General features: G+C 38.2%; 1 protein-coding gene across 4 annotated transcripts in view; it reads right to left on the bottom strand.

The window, feature by feature from the left end:
• Positions 1-4,940: 4,940 nt before the first annotated feature.
• The window catches only part of LOC126292133 (zinc finger protein 865-like), a 59,913-nt gene continuing 38,619 nt past the window's right edge, over positions 4,941-26,234 (bottom strand). For all 4 annotated transcript variants that reach the window (XM_049985967.1, XM_049985969.1, XM_049985968.1 and 1 more), the window contains exon 6: positions 4,941-21,271. In XM_049985967.1, coding sequence (XP_049841924.1) covers positions 21,026-21,271 — 246 coding nt within the window. In that variant the 3' untranslated portion in view covers positions 4,941-21,025. The remainder of the gene's footprint in view (positions 21,272-26,234) is intronic.

The following is a 26,234-nucleotide window of genomic DNA, read 5'->3' as shown; positions in this document are numbered from 1 at the left end:
CCCTTGTTATATAAAACTGACTGTTTTATGTGAGAAGTTAAAATATAATAAGCTCAGATCCAAAAGGAGCTTGTGAACTACATTCTTAAGGGGGAAAAAGATGGACGTACCATGAAAGAAATATCTGAACGGGATGGAGATCAGTAGATGAGATCTACATGTACAAACAAACAATTAGAGTACAATTTCAGAAAAATTGGATGATTTACTCAAGAAAAAGAACTTCATAAATTGAGCAAGTCAGTAACACATTGGTTCACCTCTGGCCTTTATGCAAGCAGTTATTTGGCTTGGGATTGATTGATACAGTTGTTATATGTCCCCCTGAGTGATACCATGCCAAATTCTGTCCGACTGATGCATAAGCTAGTCAAAATACTGAACTGGTTGAAGGACCCCACCCATAATGCTCCAAACATTCTGAATTGGGGAGAGATCCGGCAACCTAGCTGGCTAAGGTTTGGCAAGCATGAAGCCTAACAGTGGAAACTCTCACTGTGTGCAGATAGGCATTATCTTGCTGAAATGTAGACCCAATATGGCCTGCCATGAAGAGCAACGGAACAGGGTGTAGAATATCACTGACGTACTGCTGTGTTGTAATGGTGCTGAATATGACCAACAAAGGATCCCTGCTATGAAATGAAATGGCACTCCAAACCATCACTTCTGGCCACTGGGCAGACATATCTTCACTGGTCATGAGGTTCAGTTTGAGGAGGGAAACATCACTGAAGACAATTCTACTCCAGTGAAAGAGATTCCAGGCTGAATGTGCCCCACACCACTGCAAAACGCACTTGTTGGTGTATGGAGGTCAATGGTAGTCAGCATAAAAGGCATCATGAGCTCAGCCCCCTTTCTGTGAGCCACTTATTAATGCCCCTTGTAGTCACTGAAGCACCAGTTGTATGCTGGATCGATGCTAATGATTGACTCTCTGATGACTGCTTGGTCATCATGTACTGTCATCCATCTAGGATGACTGCATCCTTTTTGACACTGTGTTCAGCCATGGTTCATCCATTCTTGCCAACATTGTCAAATAGTGGCAATTCTCCTATTCAAATCTCAAGCGATTCACTGACTACACCAACTGGCCGCTACGAGCCCTCCTATATGTCCTCTCTTAAGTGCTGACATCTGCTTATGTTACTTATGACCCTGTCTGTGAGGCACAGTTACTGTCCAGCTGAGTAGACTGAATTAAATTCACAAAGATGTTATGCCCTGGTATCAACATGTCCCCTATTTACTATGCTCAGCAACTGTACAGTGAAACTGGGCTGCAGCATCATGCACTCATCCATTCCCCACCAAAGATTACAAATTTGCATTTATTGTCAATACCCATATGAATATCAATTTGTGACCAATTTGCATAACTCCTTTGTGGTGCTGTTTTTTTGTTTGAGAATGTATGTACTTTATTTCATTGCATCTTTTTGCTGATACATTGTGTATAGCAGGCAGTGGGAAAGCCATTTGTAGCATAGAATTGTTTGGTAGTGAATCATGAACTATGATAATGTTGAAAAAAAAAAAAAGAGAATCGAAAGTGTTTGAGATTTTGTGATATAGAACAGTGCTGCAGATTGGGAAGACTAATAAGATAAGGAATGAGAGGTTCTCTGCAGTATTTGCAAGGATAGAAATATGTGGAAAACATTAACAAGAATAAAGGTCAGAATGACAGGACATATGTTAAGACATCATAGAATAATGTCCATGGTACTAGAATGAGCTGTAGACAGTAAAAACTGTAGGAGGAGGAGATTGGAATAAATCCAACAAATAATTGAGTACATAGGATACAAGTGCTACTCTGATATGGAAAGGCTGGCATAGGAGAAGAAGTTGCGGTGGGCCTCATCAAACTAGTCAGATGACTGATGGAGGGGAGGACAGAGACAGGGGGAGGGAGTGGGGAGGGACAGGGAGGGAGAACGAGAGAGAGAGAGAGAGAGAGAGAGAGAGAGAGAGAGAGAGAGAGAGAGAGAGAGGGGGGGGGGGGGGGGCAGGAGGGAGGAAAAATGGCAGAGCTCATGTGTGGTGCAGACGATTCTGTGCCATGATAAACTGTCACCTGGGAATTTACAAAACTCACCATTACATAATAGTTCAAATGTGTGTTTCTGCCAATAAACATATAAATGTTAAAGTGCCACAATCAAACAATGGAAATCCTATTTTTCATAAATAATGGTTTTGCTGTGTTCACCAGTAGAGACATTACACAGCCATACACAAAGAGGATGCCACACGGCAAATGCCATCATCAATAGTGGCAGAAGACAGTTATGGTCAAATACCATAAATGACACACAAGACATGGACTGTGTTATGCTTCTAGCATACATCACTCAAATAGTCCTCTCCATCTGCCACAGTTATGGTCCAATGCTGTACTCTGCTTCCATCTGACATCACACAAATAGTTCTCAAATGAATGCTCATCTATGTACTAATCACAGGTATAAATGGACACACAGTTCCACTCAGCCAGTATCTGCTCTGAGTCACAAAGCATCTGACCAGTTTCACATTGTGCGTGTAACAATTATGCCTCAAGGCAGCATCAGAACTTATCGACTGTCATCCCCAGCAAAGCCTGAATGGACATTTACAGGGTCGAGCAATAAAACCTTCCTCATATTTATAGCTTGTCACAGAAAATGTAAATATGATAGAGAAAAATTACTTTAATTTATGAAAAATACATATTTTGCCATTTTGGATTATTTGGTTTAAAAAATTATATCTGCTAAATTATGTCCTCCATTGTTGACACATTGACGAAGTCTCTCAAAAAGTTTTCTGTACATCTTCATGTCATTTCTCTTGGAATGGCAGCCACTTCTTGGGTAATGGCCTCTTAAAGTGCTTCCAGTGTTTTGGAACAATGTTTGTACACTAGAGCCTTTAAATGGCCCCAAAGAAAAAAAATTACAAGGCAGTTAATCAGGCAACCTCGAGGAGCATGCGATGTCTTGTCGCAAAGAGACAAGATGACCAGGAACCAACTCGCGCAACATTTCCATAGAATACTGAGAGGTGTGGGATGTTGCTCCATCTTGCTGGAACAACACTTCTTGAACTGCAATAAACTGGTTTAGCCTAGGTTTGAGGAAGGTTAGACACCATGTGTATTTCATGAACATGACAAGTTTCTTAAGGGCGGAGGAGGAAAGGATAGGTTGTGGGAGTATAAAAATGAAGAGCAGGTCACTCAGACCCCAGGATGAGTGAGAACCACTTAGTAAGGACAAGGGAAGGCACCTTATCTTCTGCTTGATAAGGGAACTATAAGTTCCTAAAGCTAGAGGCTAGGATAGTGTCCACTTTTACTTTTGTGTGTGTGTGTCTGCAATACTACACATTAGCCTCTAAAATGTAATTCTGACCAGCAATTCTGTCCAATAATTTTTATTAGTTTTCTCTGTTGAATGTTGAATCTTCCTTGATACTACTAGGAGTAAAAGATTATTGCTGTGATAATCTGACCACACCAAAAAATCAATAAGGAAAGAAGAATAACTGGATGTTGAGTGAAAAGGAATTTAATGCTGATGTCTTTGTCCATTGATTAAAGTTAATGGAGATGTATTGATGGGGTTAAAGGGACCAAACTATATTGTCATCAGTCCCTCAATTGCCTGTGTGTCAAGCTGAGAATAGTCTCCAGAGGCAAAGGACACAAAAGACAAATCCTGACTTTATACAAAAATCAACAAAACCAAGAGTTACAAGCAAATAGAAGTGAGAGAGGGGTAAAAGGGTGAAGGTGAAAAAGCTGTCCCAGATAACACGGACAATGTTGACAAAATCTTAGGAGAGAGAACAATGATGGTCAGACAATAAACCGACAACAGATGTAAAAGAAGAATTGAAAAGGTGCGAAGGGCAGAGGCCACGCTGAAACACTGAACAAGGGCACGCATGGGGTCCTCTGGGTTGGAGCAGGTGACAGGGCACTCCTCCAATCCCTCAGGCAGCTGACACGGCTGATGTGCCCCATGTCACAGTGAAGTGTAACAATCTGCTTTCACAGGTAAAATGTAAAATGAGATAAGCCACTTTGGCATCATCCGCTGGCATGAGAGGCTCTATGTCAGTAAGTTTAATGTTTCACTGTAAGGTGGTCTAATTAGGGCAATCCAGTAGGATGTGGGCAGTTGTAAGACAGGCACCACACTGCCAGTGGGGTGGATCCTCATGTTGTAGGATGTGGTTATGGGTCAGCCAAGTGTGGCCGGTGCAAAGCTGACTGAGAATAGTAGATTCCCTGCGAGATGAATGAAGGGAAGACTGCCACATTGCTGCGGTCTCCTTTATGGTTTGCAGTTTATTTGGTGAAATTGCGGCACACTAATCCACGTTGCAAGCCTCCAACAACTGATGACATAGAATCGACCAGGGTCTGGTTCCTGTATCCTCACCTCCAAAATTAGCATCCTGGCAGCCAACTGGGCCATCCGGGCCATCCTGGGTTCCCTATATATCTGGGGTCCAGATTAAAACAACCAAATGACCAGCATGGTGGAAGTCACAAAGGAGATCCCAGGTCACAACCAGTTGAGTTACAGTCACTTAAGGAGATGTCACTCACACTAGTATTTTACTTTAACTCCTGGGTGCAAATTGGAAAAGCTATTATTTTCCAAGTGATGGCACATATGGTGAGAGGAAGGTGGGCTGTATGGTGAGGTGGCAGACCTCATTTCTCCAATTAAGGAGAAATGTAAAACTAGGTTTATCACTGATGCCATTATAAGAGAGATACTGATTTAATGGAGAAGAAATATAAACTTTAAGGTTTGCTGATGACGCTGTCATTCTGTCAGAGATGGCAGAGGATTTGGAAGAACAGATGAGTGAAACGGATACTGTCTTGTAAATAGATTATAAAATAAACATCAAGCTTTTGACAGCATTCATTTTACACAGAAACAAGTATTTTAACATGTTTTCAACTTTTATGACCTACAATGTATGAAGGCATGTGGCACAATTCATTTAAAACAATTATTTATATCTCATTTTGTATATAAGAACAGTTATTAGTAAACAAACGACAGCAGTATTATAGTTATGGCAGGCATGAAACAACTACATAATAAAGCCATCACATTTAAAAGAATTTGTACTTCAGTATTTATTGCAACATTCTAAAATGCCATCTCAGAGAGAACATTAAATCTGAAATGACAAAACAAAACAAGAATAAAAAACAATTTACAATAAAATATTTTAATACTTATTAAATATTTAAACGTGCCAAGATCATAGGCTGTGCCAGTGCCTTTTGACAGCATTCATTTTACATGGAAACAAGTATTTTAACATGTTTTCAAACTTTTATGTTTTATAACATATGAGAGCATGTGGCACAGTTCATTTAAAACAATTATTTATATCTCATTTTCTATATAAGAACAGTTATTAGTAAACAAACAATACATTGTTAATTTTTAATTTTACAACAACATATAATCACAAAAATTGCACAATGAAAGCCTAATGCGAATAGATTCAGAATAGTTGTGAATTTAAAGAACATTTTTCCTGCATGATTTGATATACAGTCATATTGCAGAAACTGTTGAGAGCAGTGGAAAAGAGAGGATATTTTTTTGATAAATGCATTCATACAAAATTCAGTCTTTAAAATCTCTAGAAAGAATACAGAGAACTATAAAGCATTATTTTCATAATACTTACGTAACACACTCTCTCAGATTTAAGCATCAATAATATGCAAAAGCTCATAAGATACTTCAACTGCAAAAGTTAGTAATAAAAATTATTAACATTTCCACGACAGGTTTTTAAGAAACTGCCTGTCATAAATTCCATGTCACAGCTACTAGTCAAACTCTTTCAGAGAGAAAACAGAAACATATTTATAACAGAAGGAAAATTGGGTTTAATATCCTGTTCAAGACGAGATTGTTATATACAAAGCACGAGCTTGGATGGGACAAGGGTGAGGAAGGAACTGGCTCTGTCATTTTCAAAGAAAACATCCCAGTATTTGTCTTCAACAGTTCGGGGAAACCATGGAAAACTTTTCAAAAACAGCCTTGTTACAAGAAAAGCAAAATGGCTAATATACAATTCCCTAGTCCACCCAGTTATCACATTTCGGTCAGAGGTATGGACGTTGACAGAACACGATAAAAATGTACTAAGAACCACTGAGCGGAAAATATTATGCAAAATCGATGGGCCAATAAGGGAGGACAAGGCTGGAGAATACGATACAATGCCGAATTATAAGAGTTAATACAAGGCAGGGACATAGTAAAATTTGTGAAATCACAGCGAATACGATAGCTAGGACACTTGGAGAGAATGTCAGGGGATGGAATTCGAAAGGAAATGATGAAATGTGTGATTCATTCAGCTATGCAAAAAGGGAGATCTACAAGGAGATGGATCGACGAGGTAATAATGAATATCACCAGTATGGGAGTTCGGAGGTGGAAAAGAGCAGCAAATAACCAAGAAGCGTGGAGGAAGATTGTTGAAGAAGCCAAGGCTCACCAAGGGCTGTAGTGCTACTGAAGAAGAAGAAGATGGAAAACCTAAATCTGGATGGTCAAATTGAGATTTGAACCCTGCACTTCTTGAGTATAAGTCCAGTGCATTAATAACCACTGCTCCATTCCACTCACATTTGCAGCAGTCCACTAGATCAGTACCAGTTATGAAAACATTACCACATCCATTAGTGAAGTGACTGAACAGAGTAAACAATTACAGACACAACCCTCCCAACACAATAAGCTGTGTGACTGAATACAACACAGTCACAGCTGTTTTTAACTAAATGGTTCTTTCTTTCTACAGAAGAATGTACACCTGTATGATACTTCTTGACAGAGTAAACAACAGTCAAGACAATGGAAGTAACGTGGCTCACTTTGTCTAAAAAATCTGTCTACTGGATGAGGACTCAAACCTGGATCTGTATCATGCAGAATGTAAGGGTAGCCCAGTACGCTAAGTGCATTGAGACTTTAAAAAGTAAGGATATGGATGTGACTTCCAGTTAATACTTGGCCAAGTGTCTACTCAGGAACAACTTTCTACATGTTAAGAGAAACCACAGGTATTCCCATTCTGCTCACTTGAGACCCTCTACTACAGACACATGAGTTGCAATGAAAAAAATAATGTTTCAAAAATCATTGATCCATTATACGCCATTACCTAACACATGCTCCATGCCACAACACAGAATGACCCAGTATAGTCACATATGTGAGAGGGGGATCCAAAAGCAGTTGGAATCATAATGATCTAGGCTGCACCATGGGAGACTGCTGTAGAACCTCTCCAGAGTCATTCTGGTGAGCAATGTCACTCGAAAATGACAAGTGTGATCCCTGGAGCATTTTTCTGTGTGCCATCTGTAGTGAATCATGACATGAAGAAATATGCAGCTGTGAAGTTTTGTTTCATACTCAACAATAATGCAGCAGAAAATGCTGTGAGGATGCAAACAGCATACAAAGAACATGCTCTTAGTGGAACTCGAGTGTACGAATTGCTTTTTTGCCTTAAAATTGGGGAAATGGCCATTGAAAATCAGCTCAATTTTGATAAAGTGCTTGAACCAACGAACACATTGGCAAAATCTGTAATCTCATCAGTGAAGACTGACACAGGAAGATTGGCGAACTATAAGACTGGAGCACAATTCAGCACATTTTGAACATCGATTTGGTAATGTGAACAATGGCAGCAGAAAACTGTGTCCAAAGTTCTCACCAGCAATCAAAGGGACCAAAGTGCTGAAGTCTTTCATACAATGAAGGACGTATTCAAAGAAGATCCAAGTTTTTCAACAAAATCACCATAAGCGATGAGAGACGGTGCAATAGGTATGATCCAGAAAGTGAACAACAGTCAAGTTAATGGAAGTGACCTGGCTCACCTCGTCTAAAAAAAGTTAGTCAGGTGAAATCAAATCTGAAGACAATGTGTGTGGTGTTTTTATTGTGCGTGTGTGCATCAAAAGAACTGTACACACAGAATTCATCCCTCAAAAGCAGACAGTGAACTGACAATTCTATTTACAGATTATGAAAAGTTTGCACACAAATTTAGTTGAAAATGTATGATTTTGTGAAATTCCTAGTGGTTCCTGCATCATAACAACACTACTGTACACATGGCTCTCTGGGTGTGTTTATGCTGCCACCTCACTTTTCACTGGCATGGCAAAGAGAGTCTTACTGGCCTATTTAACCTGTTCCATTGCTACTTGCCCTGCTGACTGCAGCATCCCTTGCTAGGTGATGAGATCGAGAAGGTTTGTGCATATCGCCACATGCCCTGAAACTTGAGCTGTGACTGGCTGCTTCAAGGTCTCTCCAGCAGCCCCATGTTTGAATCTGCTTGTTATGTGAACAGCTGAAGGGTAGTTACTCTCATAGAGCAGTGAGGCTGAGCATCATAAATGTAACAAGGCTCCTGGCAAGTAGCACGATTTGGTGCGACAACAACGAGGTGATAACATACACATACCCTTAGTGCCTGCCTGTCTTCGTCCTCAACAACAACAGTTCCATGTCCGACACACCCTGTTTACTAGATTTAGCTCCTGCAGCTTCTTCCTCTTCCCGAAGATGAGAAGGAACTTAGAGGGAAAGCATTTTGCCGATGTTGACAATGTAAAATACAGTCGTGACAATGTTAGCAGGTATCAGAGAGGATAAATTTAACAAATGCTTCCAACATTGGAACGAACAATTGGACAAGTGCATTAGTGCTAATGGAGAGTATTTTGAATGAAATTAAAGTTGTGTTTGGGAAAAAATGTGTTTTTTTTATAAAGAAAATCTGCATATTTTTAGATCCTCCTCATCAATGAAAATAAAAACAAAGACAGAGAAAATATCAAATGCCTACAGAGAGGAACAGCAAACAAATATGCCACAATCCTCCCTCTCACTAGACAGAAAGAAAGGACCAATAACTCAACCATAAGATAGATTGTACAGTTAAGAAAACAGCTTCAAAACAAAAGGTTGTAATGTGGCAATATTTTCAGTCACACTGCTGCTGTCTTTGCTGCCTATGTGATGTAAGGTAAAACATTTATTTGTAAAACACATTAAATGAAATTTGGCTACTATAATTTGGAAATAACTATAAAATGTTTCATGTTGAAAGAGTGGGGATTGAAGCAAAATGGCTTTGTCTGCTCATTTGAGAGTAGACAGTTGCCATATCCATCAAAGAACCAACCACATTTAGGCAATGTCCAATGATGATGAAAAGATACTGTCATTTTGAAACTTCCTGGCAGATTAAAACTGTGTGCCGGACTTAAACTCGGTTTCATATCAGCGCACACTCCGCTGTAGAGTGAAAATTTCATTCTATACTGTCATTTTGTTCTCATTCCCTGTGATCTTTATCTAATCATTGTGTAACAGTAAAACATAAAAATGAATACTATGAATAACTTGCAATAAACATGTTGTACTGGTTATAGAAAAGATACTGTGAATGACTTGCAATAAACATGTTGTACTGGTTAGTTGCCGTTTCTGTCTCTTACCAGAGTCCATATAATGTTGATGACAAATGTAACACAGTTGTAACCGTGAATTTAAACTAACCAAAAATAAAAATAAATATTTTATTGGAGCAGTGAAAAAATAAACTATGGTGCCTGAAGAACTTATCTGTCATATTTTCCAGTACTCTTGGAGAAGTATACAAAGAAAAAATTAAATAACAATATTATTACTGCGTTACTAGGTGTATAAACCAAAGGGCTAGTCTTCAGAATATGTGGAAATATCTGCCATCTAGAACACTAACAAGATTTTGAATATTACAAATTTTAACAAAAGGGAAAAGAGGAGTGATATCCTGATGATAAATCTACCGTGCACTACAAAAAAATAATTTAATAAAGTTATGAAGTCAAGCAATATCTCAGACACTTCATGTAAAATACATTGCTATTGGCACTTCAGCAACAGCATAAACAAAAAATTAAAAACAGTTATCCTTCATCACTATATCGATTGCCACGTTCCCTGGATACTTACAAAGCAATCTTTTCTCCTAAAAGAACCAGAATGAAAAGTATAAATAGTGTGATATTGATGTTACAATTGTATGAGGCTACATAGCAGCACAGTATATCAGAGTCAGCTGACAACCTGTGCCAGCAACATAAAATAACATTTCAAGATGCTCATCCCAGTTGAAAAGCAGCAGAGGCACATCAGGCTCTAATATTTTGTCGACAAAGAGGTCATTTGAGACAAAACACAAACTTGGATACAGGAAGGATGGAGCAGGAAATTGACTGCATCCTTTTTGAAGTGGTCATCCCAACATTTGCCTCAGCTGCTTAGGAAGAGAGAAGAGCACTGGATAAGCTTACATCCCAACCAAACTATACAATGGACATTCAGTAATTAAAGAGACAAATTGCTGAAGAAGAAAAACAATTTGTAACAGTTTTGTACTTTCATAACTTTAGGCTGGATTTACTGGGATGAGCTCTGAGAACAGCTGATGGATAAAAATTATTTTGTTTATAGCCTCAATCTGGCATATAATGATGGTGTGTCCAGTCGAAATTTCAACATCAGTTGAACAATGTCCTGTGATCCATTTTCTGCTTTCAGAAGGTGAAAAACCAGCTAAAATCTTTTCCTGAATGATTTTACAGTATTGTGAAAGTTGTATGAACCACAGAAATTTTTATAAGCCAGTAGGACAGTTCAAAAACGGTCCAACCTCCATGATTGAAGAGCAAACTCTTTATCAGTCATTTGAAGTGTCAACTACTTCACATGAAACCTGCACTGATGACATTATTAATGAAGCTGAACATATAGCAGAAACAGTTGCAGTAAGTGGTACCACAGTTCACAACATTATCGGTAACAAGCCCAAGTACAACAAAATAAATATGCATGGTGGATCCCGAAAGAGTTAATGCAATGGAAGCAAGATTCAAAATGTGTAGACTTGACAGAACACTATGCAGGTGAAGGGGACCCTTTCGAAACAAGATTGTAATGTGCTATTAAGCTTGGCTTACCCATTTTGAACAAGAGTCCAAATGTAAAGCATGGAAGGAAAACACACCAGCTCACCTGCCTGAAAGAAATATAGGATGCAAGAACCAGTGGAAAAAGTTATGTTGACCATCATTTGGGATGCCCCCAAAGTGTCATCTTCTGTGATTATTTCGAAGATGAGCATACAATAAAAAGTGCCCACTACTAAGACATGCTGATGAACAAAGTAAAGCCAGCATTGAGAGAAAAATGCCATCGATCTCATAAAGAAAAGACATGAACTTGCTACGTGACATTGCTCGCCCTCACACTGCCCAGTTGACCAAAAAACCATAAAAAATGTGGTCCATATTTGACTCCTTCAGATTTCCATTTCTCTGGATCACTTGAGGGTGTATTACGCAGAAAAAAGTTCAACAACAATATGGGGATAAAACATTTTGTGGGAAAAGTGGCTCAGACCACAAGAAAAATTCTCCTTGCGAGCAGGTAAAAAAAAAAAAAAAATCGGGTTCATCACTGGGACAAGAATATTAATATTAGTGGGGATTATGTTGAGAAGTCTAATTTTGTAAAAATAGTTTTCTGCATCAGTCTGTCTCTTCAGTTATTGAATGTCCCTCATAACTTTCCAATTGTGATATAAAAGGTAGAATATTCATCATAACAAATGATAAAATAGTTAGTGGTGAAAGTATTACATCATTTTTTTCCTTCTCAAGCAATAGCATACTTGAATTTAAGAAAGCTAGGGGCAAAAAAAGTAAATGTTCCTACACTCCATTATCAAAAGATTATTTGTGATGACAATATACAATACAATGGACAGACAGGTCAAACATTTAAAACTTGCTTTAATGAATCTATTTAAACAAAAAATAAAACTGAACTAGACAGACGTTTGTCAATACACACACACAGAATCACAGTCATAAGAATGTAATATGGATTTTTGCATAGAGCCAACAAAGAGTGGTATCTTTATGTGCTAGACGAATTGCATGTATATATACTGTCAAAATAAAGAAACAGACAAGATTCTGAATGAGAAAAAAATTCCACAATGATTACTTCAACATTTATGATGATGATCTCTGGTAAATCTAGGAAGTGTGACTTATTACTCACTGTCCCACCATGTCATGCAAGTGACTGGATAAATAGAGGACAATGTACAAAGCTGTCTGCAGCAAGTATAAACATATGTAGTTCTTCATGATTTTCTGGTGGTTTTCTGATATTCTTGAGTTGTTGGGTGTCAGATATTATCACCTTTCTTGATCAATATTTTGGTGACATGACTTTTCGCCTTCCTCATATGCTATCTGACACTGGCCCAATGACTAAAGTAACTGAAACCAATGACCTTTTATGACTCATATGTAAAAAGTATTTATCCTAAAGAAACATGGAAAGGAAGGAAGGAAGATTAGAGTGTAACAAAATCGAGCTCATCAGACACAGAGGAAAGCTCAGATTATTTCAAGGATGAGAAAGGAAATCTGCTGAGCCCTTTCAAAGGAACCATCCTGCTATTTGCGTGGAGCGACTTAGGGAAATCACAGCAAACCTAAATCAGGACTGTCAGATGTGGATTTGGATTGTCATCCTCCTGAATGTGAATCCAGTGTGGTAACCACTGTGCCACCTCACTTGGTACAGAAATGTCCAGCCATGTGCAGCATGCTATGTGGCAGTACAGAACTTCATACTTTTCTTTCCCCCCCTCATTGCCATCAGTAACAAATGAAACGCTTTGCTTTACAAGTACTCATAGTCACCCAAACAAAAACAGTTATTTCTGACAAACTGAATAAGTGACACCACCAAGGAACACTTGTTCCACAACATAAGCCAAAGAAAATAATAATGCTACTTAAATGCTGTATAGATGAGTCAAACAATGCAGTAATGACTGCTATGACAGAAAAACAAATAAGCTAATAAAATTGCACAACTGTTTAGAACACAATGACTTAAAATTATACTCTAAGACAACAGTAGCAGACAAAATTTATCATATATATACTTCAAATATTTGTACATTGAATGGTACATAACAACAAATATTTGAGAGATTGTATAACTATCAACATTTTGCAGTATCAATTTTTGTTCAGATCTAATAATTTTTCTGTTGCCAGAAACAGCACGTGACATACCAGTATTTTACTGTGACATACCAGTATTTTACTGAATTTTATTATTATTGCTTATTTAGCATGGAGTTAGCACTACATGATTTTATTCTCCCTAATACATACAGGACTCTTTAAGACTTCAATATTATCAACTGATACACAAAACTGCACTATCAATAGAGGTCAAAACAAAAATTGCAGTTTTCAAAACTGAGCAATATACTTCAGATAGGAAGCTGTATGATCTTAAATCTCATCTTTTTTAGCATTATTCTTTCTCAGTCACTATTACTATGCATGTAATGAGCTTAATTAATTTGAGAGTCATTTTATGTATCCACACTATGTACTATATTGCATGCCCAATTCCTTTGACCACTACATAGATACTCATTTCTACTTAGCCTAGTCTTAATGTTCCACCGCATGCGATTACACCACATAAATATCAGTACTTTTTACTTGCAAATTTTCAGCTATAAATAAAGGAAAAAAGTTAGATTCTTTATATCAAATGAAATAAAAACATAAAGCTTGTAATGCAGTGTTCAAAGTGAACAAATGGGGATAATGAACAATGCATGACTGCCTCTACATACTTGCCTTTTAACATTTCTAAATACAGATTAGGTAAGAGTAATTAATGAAGCGAACAATTGCAATGAATTTGCAGCGTGCTTATCTGACCACAATAACTGTCACCATTGTTCATTTACTCTTGATGAGCTCAACTGCCACAGGGTACTTCACTATTCTTATGGGTACTTCAAAATGTGTTTTTGGTGAGAGACATAAACTGCAAGTAGCTTGATATTTTAACGTTTCTGCCACTTTTACTCTACTGTATACATGGATCTACAGTCACTGAGAATTTCTTGAGGGCACTCGCTTTTCATCTTAGGTTGTTTTTATTTTTGAAATAATCACTTCATTTCATGATTTAGCTTGAACATTTTCAAGCTTCCTCTGTTACTTGTATCACAGTAAAAAATTGTTATCATATACCATCTTGCATTATATAGATCTGCGTGGACAAAGCAACATCTGAAGGTCATGGTAGTTATGGGCATAACTGAATTCCATATGCAAAAAGAGAAAAATGCGATTGGAATGCGAAGTTATCATATTTTAATGTGTCATACACTGGCAGTAACAAAACTTGTGTAAGGATTACACTTTTATTTTTGTATACTGAGATGGCATCTGAGATAGTTGTGCCTGTACCTATCATGATCATAATAACTGTTATTAAGGACACCACCAGATGTTCCTTTCTTCATACAGATGTGTGGAATATAAGAAGGTATATGATTACATTTTTTTTACTGTGATAGAAGTAACAGAGGAAGCTTGAAAAGCCCACGGGGACAAAATTAACTAACAGCTAAATAATAAAAACATCAAGTGATTATTTCAAAAATAAAAACAGTCAATGCAGGAAAATGACTTCCTTCACGAAAGTTCCTTTAAATTTTATTTTAAAAGAGCATCATCCCTACTCAAACATCATTCATTTTGAATTTGACTTTGAGCACTAGTTACATTGGGGAGGGGGCGGCAAGGGAATGAGAGGGAAGCTATGTTATGTCTTCTGCATGGATGATTAAGTGGAATGCCCAATGTTATGCAGTAATCAACATCTGTAACTTTCATTTCAGTACAGTTGAGTTCTGAAAGATTTATGACACAAAACAAATCTTTCACTCTACAAGAAATGTGTGCCATTATGAAACTTTTTTGTAGTTTAAAACCGTGTGGCGGACCAGGACTCAAACTTGGAACATTACTTTTTGTGGGCAGTTCTCCGGAATGTATGAGAGAGGTACATGCAAAAGTGAAGTTGTGAGGGAGAATCACCAGTTGTGCCTGGGTAGCTCAGTGGGTACATGCACTGCCTGTGAAAGGCAAAGTTCTGGGTTCGAGTCCCAGTTGACACACAGTTTTAATCTGACAGACAGCTTCATTCCTGACACACTTTATAGAAGACATGTTTCTGGGTGTTTAACCATGCTGGCAATTCCATTTTCATATGCAATATTTTGACAAATGAGATAGTCATCTTAGTCGGATGTTGTTAACAGTGGTCTTAAGATGCCAGGGCCCTGTACAGGGCCAACCTAAGAAGTGTTTGTGGAGCATCATGTAGCATTTCCATTGCGGCACTCATTTACTGTACTGTTCTAATGAATCACGCGGTAGGCATATAGATGTTCATTTTTCTAGTACTCCATTTGTGAATGTAACAAGACAAGGAATGACTTGCAGTTAGTACAAGGTAGACTCTGAAATGCGGCATGTGGTGGCGAGCAGAGTATGTATGTAGCTGTACTGTACTCAACAGGCAGTAACAAAATGAGCACAGGGTACGGCTAAGCATTTCCTGCAGTAAGGATAGGGTAGGTATATGTAAACACAGACTTAGTAGCCAAAGGCCTGCAATTACTTAAAAGTGACATTGGGCCAAATGGTTTTATTACAAGAAAATCTGCCAACACCTACTCACACCAGTTACTGCCCTAATAAACTCCAGAAATAGCTAACAAAGTAAAAGATTGCTCTGAACTGAGCAGATGATGAACTAATCACTAGTTTAACTGTACAGTTTAACTGACTCAATCATCAATTACACTCATGTAAAGTTACTTTCTTTAAATTTTTTAAATTGTAAGAATGAACAGCAGAGAAAATATCTGCCCTTCTCATGTGCTTCAGTTTAAGAAGTTAGGAGCTGCTTTATTCCTCCCTCTGATGTTCTGTAACACTACTGTTATTCAGTCTGAAAAGTGATTTGATGCTGATCTTCACTCCAGTCTATACTGTGCAAGCTTCCTCATCTGTGGTAGAAACTTGATAAAGCCAAGAGCACATAAACAGTTCTTTATTTACCAGCTTTGACAGGCTCTGCTGACATCTTCAGGTGTTCAAAATTTTTTGTTATGAAATGTGTTCATTTTGAGTAGGACCTCATGCCAAGATGTCATGTAGATAAAATATAGCACAAAAGGTTTGTTATAAATAAAACATTTAAAATGAAAAATTACCTTGTGTACATGGCCATGTTCATATACATAATGCTCACAGATGAGTGTTCTATCATAAAAAAAGTACACAATAAAATGCACAGTAGCACATTTGTCTGCATTAGCTGGACATATTCTAATCCTTGTAGATCCATCTTACATAGTGGGTACCATCGCCTGACACTCCAGCCAGTCTCCAGGGATCCTGGGGTCAGCAGGTGTCTGTGCACTTTCTGTCAGCCACCATGGGCCACCAACCTAACCTTGCTACACTGCAGAGCTCAGACACGCCTGGATCAGTAAGGTCACCACTCACCACCAGCTGGAGCAGTCTGTCACTCACTGCTACAGTAAATTTCCTTAAGATAAAGCTTCTGTCCATAAATCAGCACACAGACTTAGAAAGCATCACTCGGGTGGAACTCAGCTTCCCCTTTTCTCGCACAATATAGTGCCAGGGATGAAGCATAACATGCACATTTCATATCCCCTAGATTTCCAGAAAGCGTTTGATATGGTTCTCAACTACAGACTCTTAATGAAGATATGAGCATACACAAAAGGCTGCCAGATATGTGAGTGGCTTGCAAACTTCTTCAGTAATAGAAACCAGTATGTTGTCCTCGAGGGTGAGAGTTCGTCAGAGACGAGGGCACTGTCTGGAGTGCCACAGGGAAGTGCAATAGGACTGATCTTGTTCTCTATATGCATAACTGATTTGAAGGGTAGGGTAAGCAGCCATCTGTGGCAACTTGCTGATGTCGCTGTGATGCATGAGAAGGTACCATTGTTGAGCAATTGTAGGAGGATACAAGGTGACTCAGACAGAATTTCTGTGGTTGGTGTGTTGAATGGAATCTTGCAAAGAGAGAGAGAGAGAGAGAGAGAGAGAGAGAGAGAAAGAGAGAGAGAGAGAGAGAGAGAGAGAGAGAGTTAACATTGATGTGTAGGGGGGGGGGAGGGGGGGGGAATCTCGCATTGTCAAATACAGCATTAGTAGTTTACTGCTTGACACAGTAACATCAATTAAATATCTTGGTGTAATGTTGCAAAGTGATATGAAGTGGAAACTGCATGGAAGGATTGTATTAGGGAAGGTGAATGCTCAGGGAAGTGTGGTTCATCTATAAAGGAGACTGATGTAGAAGACTACTGTGACCCATTCTTGAGTATTGTTCGGGTGTTTGGGATCCCCCACCAGGTTGAATTAAAGAAAGACATCAAAGTAATTCAAAGGCAGGCTGCTACATTCGTTACTGGTAGGTTCACTCAACACATGAGTACACTTCATGAACACAAATGAGAATCCATAGAGATAGAATGACATTCTTCTCGTGAAACAGTGCTGAGAAAATTTAGAGAAATGGTATTTGAAGTTGACCACAGTACGATTCTACTGTCACCATTGTACATTTCACTTAAGGACCACAAAGGTAACAGAAATTACGGCTTGTATGGAGGCATATAGACAGAGACATTTTTGCCTTGCTCTATTTGCGAGTGCAACAGGAAAGGAAACGACCAGTAGTGATACGAGATATCCTCCGTGAAGCACCATACGGTGGCTTGTGGAATATGTATGTAGTTGCAGACGTAGATGTAACAGACATGACCAACATTTGGGCTAATATTGTTGAAGTACAGTATGGATAGCATCAAATAGTAAAGTATGTTCTCATTTAGTAAGCATTCTTGACTCCGCATGAACCATGGTATGGGTAAATGCTTCCTGCATGTGAGGCACCTCTGCGAATTCTTTATCTGGCAGTGCACCTCAGAATACGTCTTTCAGCACTATTTTGTTCAGTAATTAATTATTGTTACCTAAAGGCTTGTATCCTATTACATTCAGAGGGAGGAAGTATATAGCAGTTACATGGGAGATCATGTTGCATTGACAATTATCTCATTTCGAAAATAATTTAAACACACAACTCTCACAACATGTAACAAGTTTCTGCATATGTGTCAGAAAATAACTGCACATCAGTTAGGATTATACTCTCACAAAACATCTAAACAATTTCTACGTCTTCCGCAATGCTTCTCACGTTACTTTCAAACATACAATGCATTTCTCATTTAGTTCTTCATACTTAGGGCATCCCTGGGACAGTGTTAAATTCTTGAGCCACATTGATTTTAAACTGCGTTCAGGGGAATTTTCTTTATTTATTTTTATTTATCAGGTTCCGTGAGATCACATGAGCCAAAGCTATTTGGTCATGGAATGAATCAGTGTGAAGAATAGGAGTGTGCCACAAGCAAACTTTTCAACTTAGATTTAGGGTTTACCTTTCAATGTTTTTGTTTCCTCTGGAAGCCTACTGCAAATAAAACCTGTCGAACAGTGCACACCTTTCTACACAATGCTTAAGGAATGCTGTTTGTATGTGTATTCTTTTACTGTTTAGTGTTCACTACATCAATGTTGTAGTTTCTTCTGAATGAGTCAGTGCTGATGACAATAAGTCCCTTGATGAAAATATATGTTCAGAGATAGCAGACTTAGAATTCTGAGTTACCTGGACAATGGCTTTCACAAAGTATGTGAATTAACACTGCTGATCACTGAGCTAAGTGCACAGATCTGCCACACAATACAACACCATACAAGGGAACAGTGTGAAAGCAAGCAAAGTGAGCAAGCCTTCACGTTTCAGTGCCAGGCACAGTGTAGATTATTCTTATAGGGAAGATACCAGCAATCGGCTTCTCCACATCATCTTGAACATGATATTCTCAAGAAAGCTATCCATCTAACCTCTAAGAATTTAAAATGGTTGACTTTACAGACACTTTGACCATCTTAGACACTAAAATTTCACTTTTACATGAGTTCCATTTCAGAAACTTGCAGGTTGGTTCATAAGTTCGTAGTGTTTTTGTTTTGGCTGTTGGTATTCCGGTTGCTATGGGTTTATTTATAGGTTGTCATTTTTTATTTGTGGTTAACTGTTGACATTTGAGTTAACATATTGTCATTTGGAGACAGTGAGTGAAGCTGTGGATGCTAGAATATGGAGTACCAAGTGGAGAAATCTGAATATTTCAGACATATTCTTCTGTTTGAGTTCAACAGAGGGTTGACAGCAGTGGAACAGCTAGAAACATTTGCACTGTGTATAGGGATAATGCCACTGGATGGAGCATGGCAAGAAACTGTTTTTCTCTTTTGAGGAGGACCATTTTGACGTTACTGACTCTCCATGTTCAGGAAGAGCTTCAGGGTTTGTTCACAATCATTAATAAATGCATTAATCCGCAATGATCCATGTCAGTGTACTCGATAAACATCAAATGTGACGAACTGGGCATTCCACTATTGTGTGACGTTTCCATGCAAAAGAGAAGGTTCAAAAATTGGGTGTATGGGTACCACATGCTCTAAGCCAAAATCACAAAAATCAGCAGCTGGTCATTTGTGTATCTCTGTTTGCTCATCATCAGCTGCCTCATGTGCAGTACTGACCATTCCTATCCTGTATCATTACTGGTGATGAGAAAATGGTGTCCTTTTGCTAACATAAGGAAAAGAAAGGAATGGTTGAGTTCAAACAAAGGAGCAACTCTCCATTCGAAGACCTGTATCCACAAAAGTTAATGTTATGCATCTGGTGGAACAGTGACGGTGTGGTGTGCTACAAATTGCTTCCCTGAGGTGTAACCATCATTGCTGACATTTACTGTAAAGACCTGAGATACCTTGCAAACACAATCCAAGGAAGTAATAAAGCAGTTAGGTTGGGAATCATTCCACACACATCTTATTCATCTGACCTCGCATCTTCAGACTATCACCTTCTCCATTTTCTATCAAACAACCTTCAAGGAATTTCCTTAGCAGACGAAAATGCTCTCCGAACATGGCTCGGCAAATTCTTCGCCTCAAAATAACATGATTTCTACAATTTTGGAATCGAAAAGTTTCCCCATCTTTGGCAGATTGTTGTAAATAGTGAAGAAGAATATATTACTGATGACTAAATTCCTGTTACATGTATTTGTTTGTTTATTAAAATTATGGAAAAATACCACAAAATTATGCACCAACCCAATATATGAACTGCATTTTGCCACATTTAAGTGCTAATCTGTTCTCTGAAAACCACATGCTGATGTTACCAATTATCCTATTAGTCAGCTCATTTGCATTCCATTCCGAGTCTTTCACAATAGCCCTTATGTCACTGTGAAGAGAACAACTGTGGCCAGCCGCTGTCTCCGAGTGGTTCTAGGCGCTTTAGTCCGGAACCACGCTGCTGCTACAATCTCAGGTTCGAATCCTGCCTTGGGCATGGATGTGTGTGATGTCCTTAGGTTAGTTAGGTTTAAGTGGTACTAAGTCTAGGGGACTGATGACCTCAGACGTTAAGTCCCATAGGGCTTAGAGCCATTTGAACCATTTTGAACAATTTTAGCAGATCATTGACGTATTTCAAGAAAAGCATTGCACGTATGCACATTATACAGTAATTTCATTTAACTAGTAACTTCCCGATACTTGGCATCAAATCGAGAACAGAAATATGAAGAATTATATGTATCACAATAATGACAGCTAACCTGCTCCAGTGTTCTCAGTCAGTACACTTATAATGGATGCTAATTGCCGTTGCTACTTAAACAAGCCTCCTTTTACTGCCCCCAAAAAGCCAGGTACAGCTAGGCCGCATTTTAAAAAAAGAACTCATTCTTGCCTACAGCCAGAAGATATACAGCTACAAGACGTGAACTGTTCCTGTGCACAGGCAACGTGTTCCACATTAGAAGTGAACCATTACATTTGCTGACTGGCACTTATTCACGTTCCAAACACACCGACCAGAATCTGCTCTTCCATGTGCTCCTTCATGTGGTTGTGGAGCCTTATCTTCCATGTATACTGACGAGTGCAGAATGGGCACTTGTGTTTCTCCTTGTGGAAGTGCTTTGTATGATTGCTGAGTGATGACTCCGATCCAAAGTGTGACTTGCATATTGTGCACGGAAATGGCTTGAAGGTATTCATGCGCATGTGAACGTCGTAATACTGCTCTTCGGAGAAAACCTGAAAATGTGTGAATAATACATTACACGTGTGACAAAAAAAGAGACCATGCAAATGAGAGTATAGATAAATGTCTTGTGCACATCTAATCACATAATGTAATTTAACATAAATGACTCAATTACAAGTAAAGAAACTGTCCAACATGGAATACTGTTTGACCATCTGATGCCTGTGCGTGAACCATCAGAAACATTGCATTTATAATGTACTGTGTGAAGTATAAGAAAGCAATATTATGATAATAATAATAATAATAATAATAATAATAATAATAATAATTAAATAATTAATGTATAACAATCTGGTCCATGACATAACATATTTTTCATATTATATGTAAATAAAAATGTTATAAAGCAGCGGAAGAACATACGCGTAAAAGACAGTTGTAGTTGGTGTGGCTTTTGGAGCTGGTAGTTCCTTTTTCGGGCAGCAGGGTTGAATTGGAAAGAAGAGGACTGAAGGAAAAGGACTGGAGAGGTCTAGGAAAAGGCGAAGATTTTGGGAAAGTCGCCCAGAACTGTGGGTCAGGGGAGACTTGCCATACGGGATGAGAAGGAAAATTGATTCGGTCTGCCTTCTGTGAATGCAAATTCTCTCAGTGTTTTCCAGCTCTGACAGATGTGATTGCTGTTGAGATTTTAATAAATTGAGTGGAGGGCCCCGAGCATTATTTAAATTTAAACCTCCATCCCTCTTTTAATAGGTTTTCTGACATCTTTATTTCAATAGACTCCTTAATTATGCTGCCCCATAAACTTGGCATTTGCAGCTCAATACTATCTCACCATACTTCATTTCATGATTATATTTGAGGCTTTGCTTGGTAACACCTGACTTGCCCAGTTGCTTTGGTCAGGTCTGTCACTCTCTTTCCTCGTGTCTCCCCTTGAGTCTTCTGAGAGTCTGACCAATGTAAGACATGCAACATTTGCATGGAATGTGATACACAACTCACTTTTTATCATAGCTGAAGTGAGCAAAATAAATTGAACAAAAGCGATTTTTGGCTTCTCTTCCACAGTCTCAGCCTCAACCTCTCACTCAGGCATTATTGACTTTGACTGCATAGCCCATTCAATTTAATGATATGAGTACTGAGCCCTGACAGGGCTTTCCTTGTCTGGAAGTGTTTGAACTTTATGGACAAGAGTCTTTAGCACAATTTTTTTTTTTTTTTTGTGATACATGATGGCTCAAGGTGTGGAAATAGAGATCAGTGTATGAAACTCTGAAAGGTCATAATAGTGTTCTGTGTAGCTACGAGTACATTACTGTGGTTCCATAACCTAGGTAGCAAGGGATCCCTCACTACGAGATCTCGATAAAAAGATATGAGACATTACAGCGTGTACAGGTGCATTTAGAAAGTCATTTTTCTGGTTTTCAGTACACAAATAGACTAACAAAGAAAACATAATATGGGTCCAATGTATCCTCTACCATGCACAGTACAGTGGCTTGTGGACTATTTCTACATTTACACAGACTGCCATAAAATGCTATGGGATGCATATATGTAGGCTTCACAAAATACATCCATGGCCCTTTAACTGACAAATGATAGTAGTACATTCTTTTTGAAATGTGTAGTGGAAAGCAATTGTAAATGCAATGAAAACACAATACTTGTTAAAACAACTAACATCACTATGTTAGACATGTATGCTCAACCACACAGATGATGGTAGAAGATGAAATCAAAAGAATAATGGAGGTACTAATACGAACACTGTGACCTAACTAACAAACTGACACAAGGATCTGCCTGTTCTTCTCTTAACTAACATGTTGATGAAAGGTAGTTGGCCCTCTTTTCAAGTTCCATCATGAATTTTATATTACAATGGAAACAGTTTAAATATTCCAGGAACTCTTGAAGCTTCTCTGCTCCACATGCCCACATCACAAACATGTCTTTTACTTACTGACAGAAATACACTGGTTTTAACTTGGAGGATTCTAGTGCCTTTGTTTCAGTGTTCCTACCCAGTGTCACACAATCGATTTCTTCGTAATATTTTCCAGTGAGCAGGAAATAAGAAGATATCAGAGCTAAAAAGTTCAGTGAGACAATCATCTAACTTTTCTGTGATTTTGTTATAAGGAATCTGAAAGTGAAGTCTCGAAACTGGTCATAATATCTGCATCCCAGAGCCACAATTGAATGTGGGTATGTAAAAAGGCAGTGGAACTGTGAATTTGGAGCCGGCCGCGGTGGTCTCGCGGTTCTAGGCATGCAGTCCGGAACCGTGTGACTGCTACGGTCGCAGGTTCGAATCCTGCCTCGGGCATGGATGTGTGTGATGTCCTTAGGTTAGTTAGGTTTAAGTAGTTCTAAGTTCTAGGGGACTAATGACCACATCAGTTGAGTCCCATAGTGCTCAGAGCCATTTGAACCATTTTTTGCGAATGTGGAGTTCGCACTTCCCCAAATATTTGCTGAAGATGCATTTTGGTATTTTGCTAGCTGGTACATAGGTGTGCCAGTATTATTAACTCGCAGAAGCTGAAGAAGACAGCTGGGCCACATGTCAAAATATTGTGCAGAAAATGCAAACTACGAATCAGCAGAACACAGGGAAGCTCATTATAAATGCTCTAATTTTATAAGCTATTATAATAATGATGTATGATCCAGTGATAGGAAATTTCTTTTTATTGTACTTTTTCAAAAAGAAACTCTATTACAAAAAGAAAATGTGTATATAAGTAGAATATAAAATAATTATTAAATATATGAGAGACATACTGAAAAATGAATAGTAACTCAGAATCAGGACAACTGTATTAAAAGACTAATATTCTATAGTAAGAGTACTAGTTTCCAAAATATTATGAGATTGTTTAAAGTGAAAGAGAAAAGTAAGCAACTTATAATGCAACAAACCACATCAAATCAGTGGAAAGCAGTGAAGTGAATTGGATGAATCTTCTAACAATGTACAGTTATTATCTGATTGTTATGGAAATATAAATGTATATGTGGCAGAGGCCATGGAGGGTAATTTCTGTGTACAGTAATTGGATAACTAGGCTGTATGATTTTGTCTTGTCTCATACTTTACTAAATCAAAGTTTACACTTAAGTGTCAAGTTATTCAACTGCAAAACCTGGACCATTATTTGCTCCTGCTGAAATAAGTATTAAAGTTTGCAATTTTAGAATTTAATATCTCTTTATCACTGGTACCATGAGGTACTGTGTTATTTGTAAATTATAATAAAAACATGTCAGCTTTTTATAGTAAAGACTGATTCCTGATGCGTGCAAAAATCTTAAGTACTATCATCAACACCTTTTGTAATGAACTGTTTTTAGATGGAGAAAGCAAACCAAATAGTATATGTGTTTCATTATCACCATTGGTGTTTTCTAGTTCAATAAAACAAAATACATTTAGTGACAAAAGTACACATTTTCTTGGAGTCATAAGACAGATTTAAAATACCTTTACTGATTTCAGAAACAAACTCAGAAAAAAGGCAGGCCTCTTGAAAGAAGTGTATAAGGTGGGGAAGAATTGTGTAAACTAACACTGTAGATGACTGCCAATAAAATGTTCCTTATTGCTGATTATACCCACTGTGTTATATCTATTATTTTACAGGTATATTGTGATTTTTCTTTCAAGAAATATATGAGTACATAGCATACAAACCGCAAGTGACTGACACAATTTTCTACTTCTTATTGTCCATACTTTCTAACATATAAACTAATGATGAAGTGCCAAAATCTACTAGAACAAATAAGATGTCTATAAAACGCCACACTGTGAAACGTATTTGTAGTAAGACAGTCGCAATTCCTGAAATCCATCGCTCATGGCCTCTGGCCTGCTGAGAAGCACTGCAGTCCTGGGCCCATAACCATGAAAACGCACTGCATTACATCACACACAAATTCCATAACAGAAACGGCATGCAGTTTTGACTTGTTAGGAAAATCTAATCTCGTGGCCAGCTATTCGCAAGATGCAGACAACATGTTGATGAAATGAGACCATGGTGATCAATCCATGCAACAGATAACTTGTTCAAATACTCTGAGAACCAATAATAATGAGAATAGGTCGCAACTCACTGTAAAGATTATTGCTGAGCCGCAAACAGACACATAGAAAAGACAGTCACACTCTCTCAATTTAATTTTCAGCCATAGCTTTTGTCAGAAAACACAGAGCACACACACATTCACACAATCACTCAGACTCACCTCATGCACACATGACTGCCATCTCCAACCACTGGGTCTACAGTCTCCGAGAATCAGATCCAAACAAACCACTCCTCATGCCTCCCTGCCTCTCGTTGACAGCTGCTAGGCTAGTGACAAGAAGTGATGGCAGCACTGACTGAGAGCTGAGGGGAGTGGGAAGTGGTAATAAGAGAGTAAGGAAGTGTACATGCACTCAGCTGCATCCAGCCAGTGACGATGCACAACACCTTAGTAAACAAATCATTTCATTTACAGAAACAAAAATGAGATTTTTCAGTGTTTTTTTTTTTCAAATTTCCCTGGTTTTCCTGACATGTTTGATAGTCCCTGATTTCCAGAACCTATGGCAACCCTGCCTTATTTGTGTGTATGCTTGAAGGGGAGAAAAAAAGAGTGGAAAATTATTTGGAATTGTTACCGCTGAAATTCATGTAGTGTATCTCTCAATCCATAATCAATTGCAAGTGCCAGTTCTCAGAAATGTAATCCATCATATTGCCAGAAAATTATTGCCAATGAAATCTTCAGCAATGATGTTCCTTCCCCCAAGTGATATTCATATGAAGAAATCTCACTGTGGCAAACCTGACCTTATGGTATTCGCAGTTTCTATGTTTCAAATGTTATATGATCAGTATCATCCAAGGGAATGTACCAAATCTTACTGAAGCACACACATAAGAATAAAATAGAAGAATTAAGAAATGATAAAAGATTTAAATAGAAAAATATGACAAT

This window comes from Schistocerca gregaria, chromosome 9 (assembly GCF_023897955.1).
Source record: "Schistocerca gregaria isolate iqSchGreg1 chromosome 9, iqSchGreg1.2, whole genome shotgun sequence".
Lineage (NCBI taxonomy): Eukaryota > Metazoa > Arthropoda > Insecta > Orthoptera > Acrididae > Schistocerca > Schistocerca gregaria.
The sequence above is the reverse complement of the archived record's forward strand: the minus strand, read 5'-3'. Positions and strand labels throughout refer to the sequence as shown.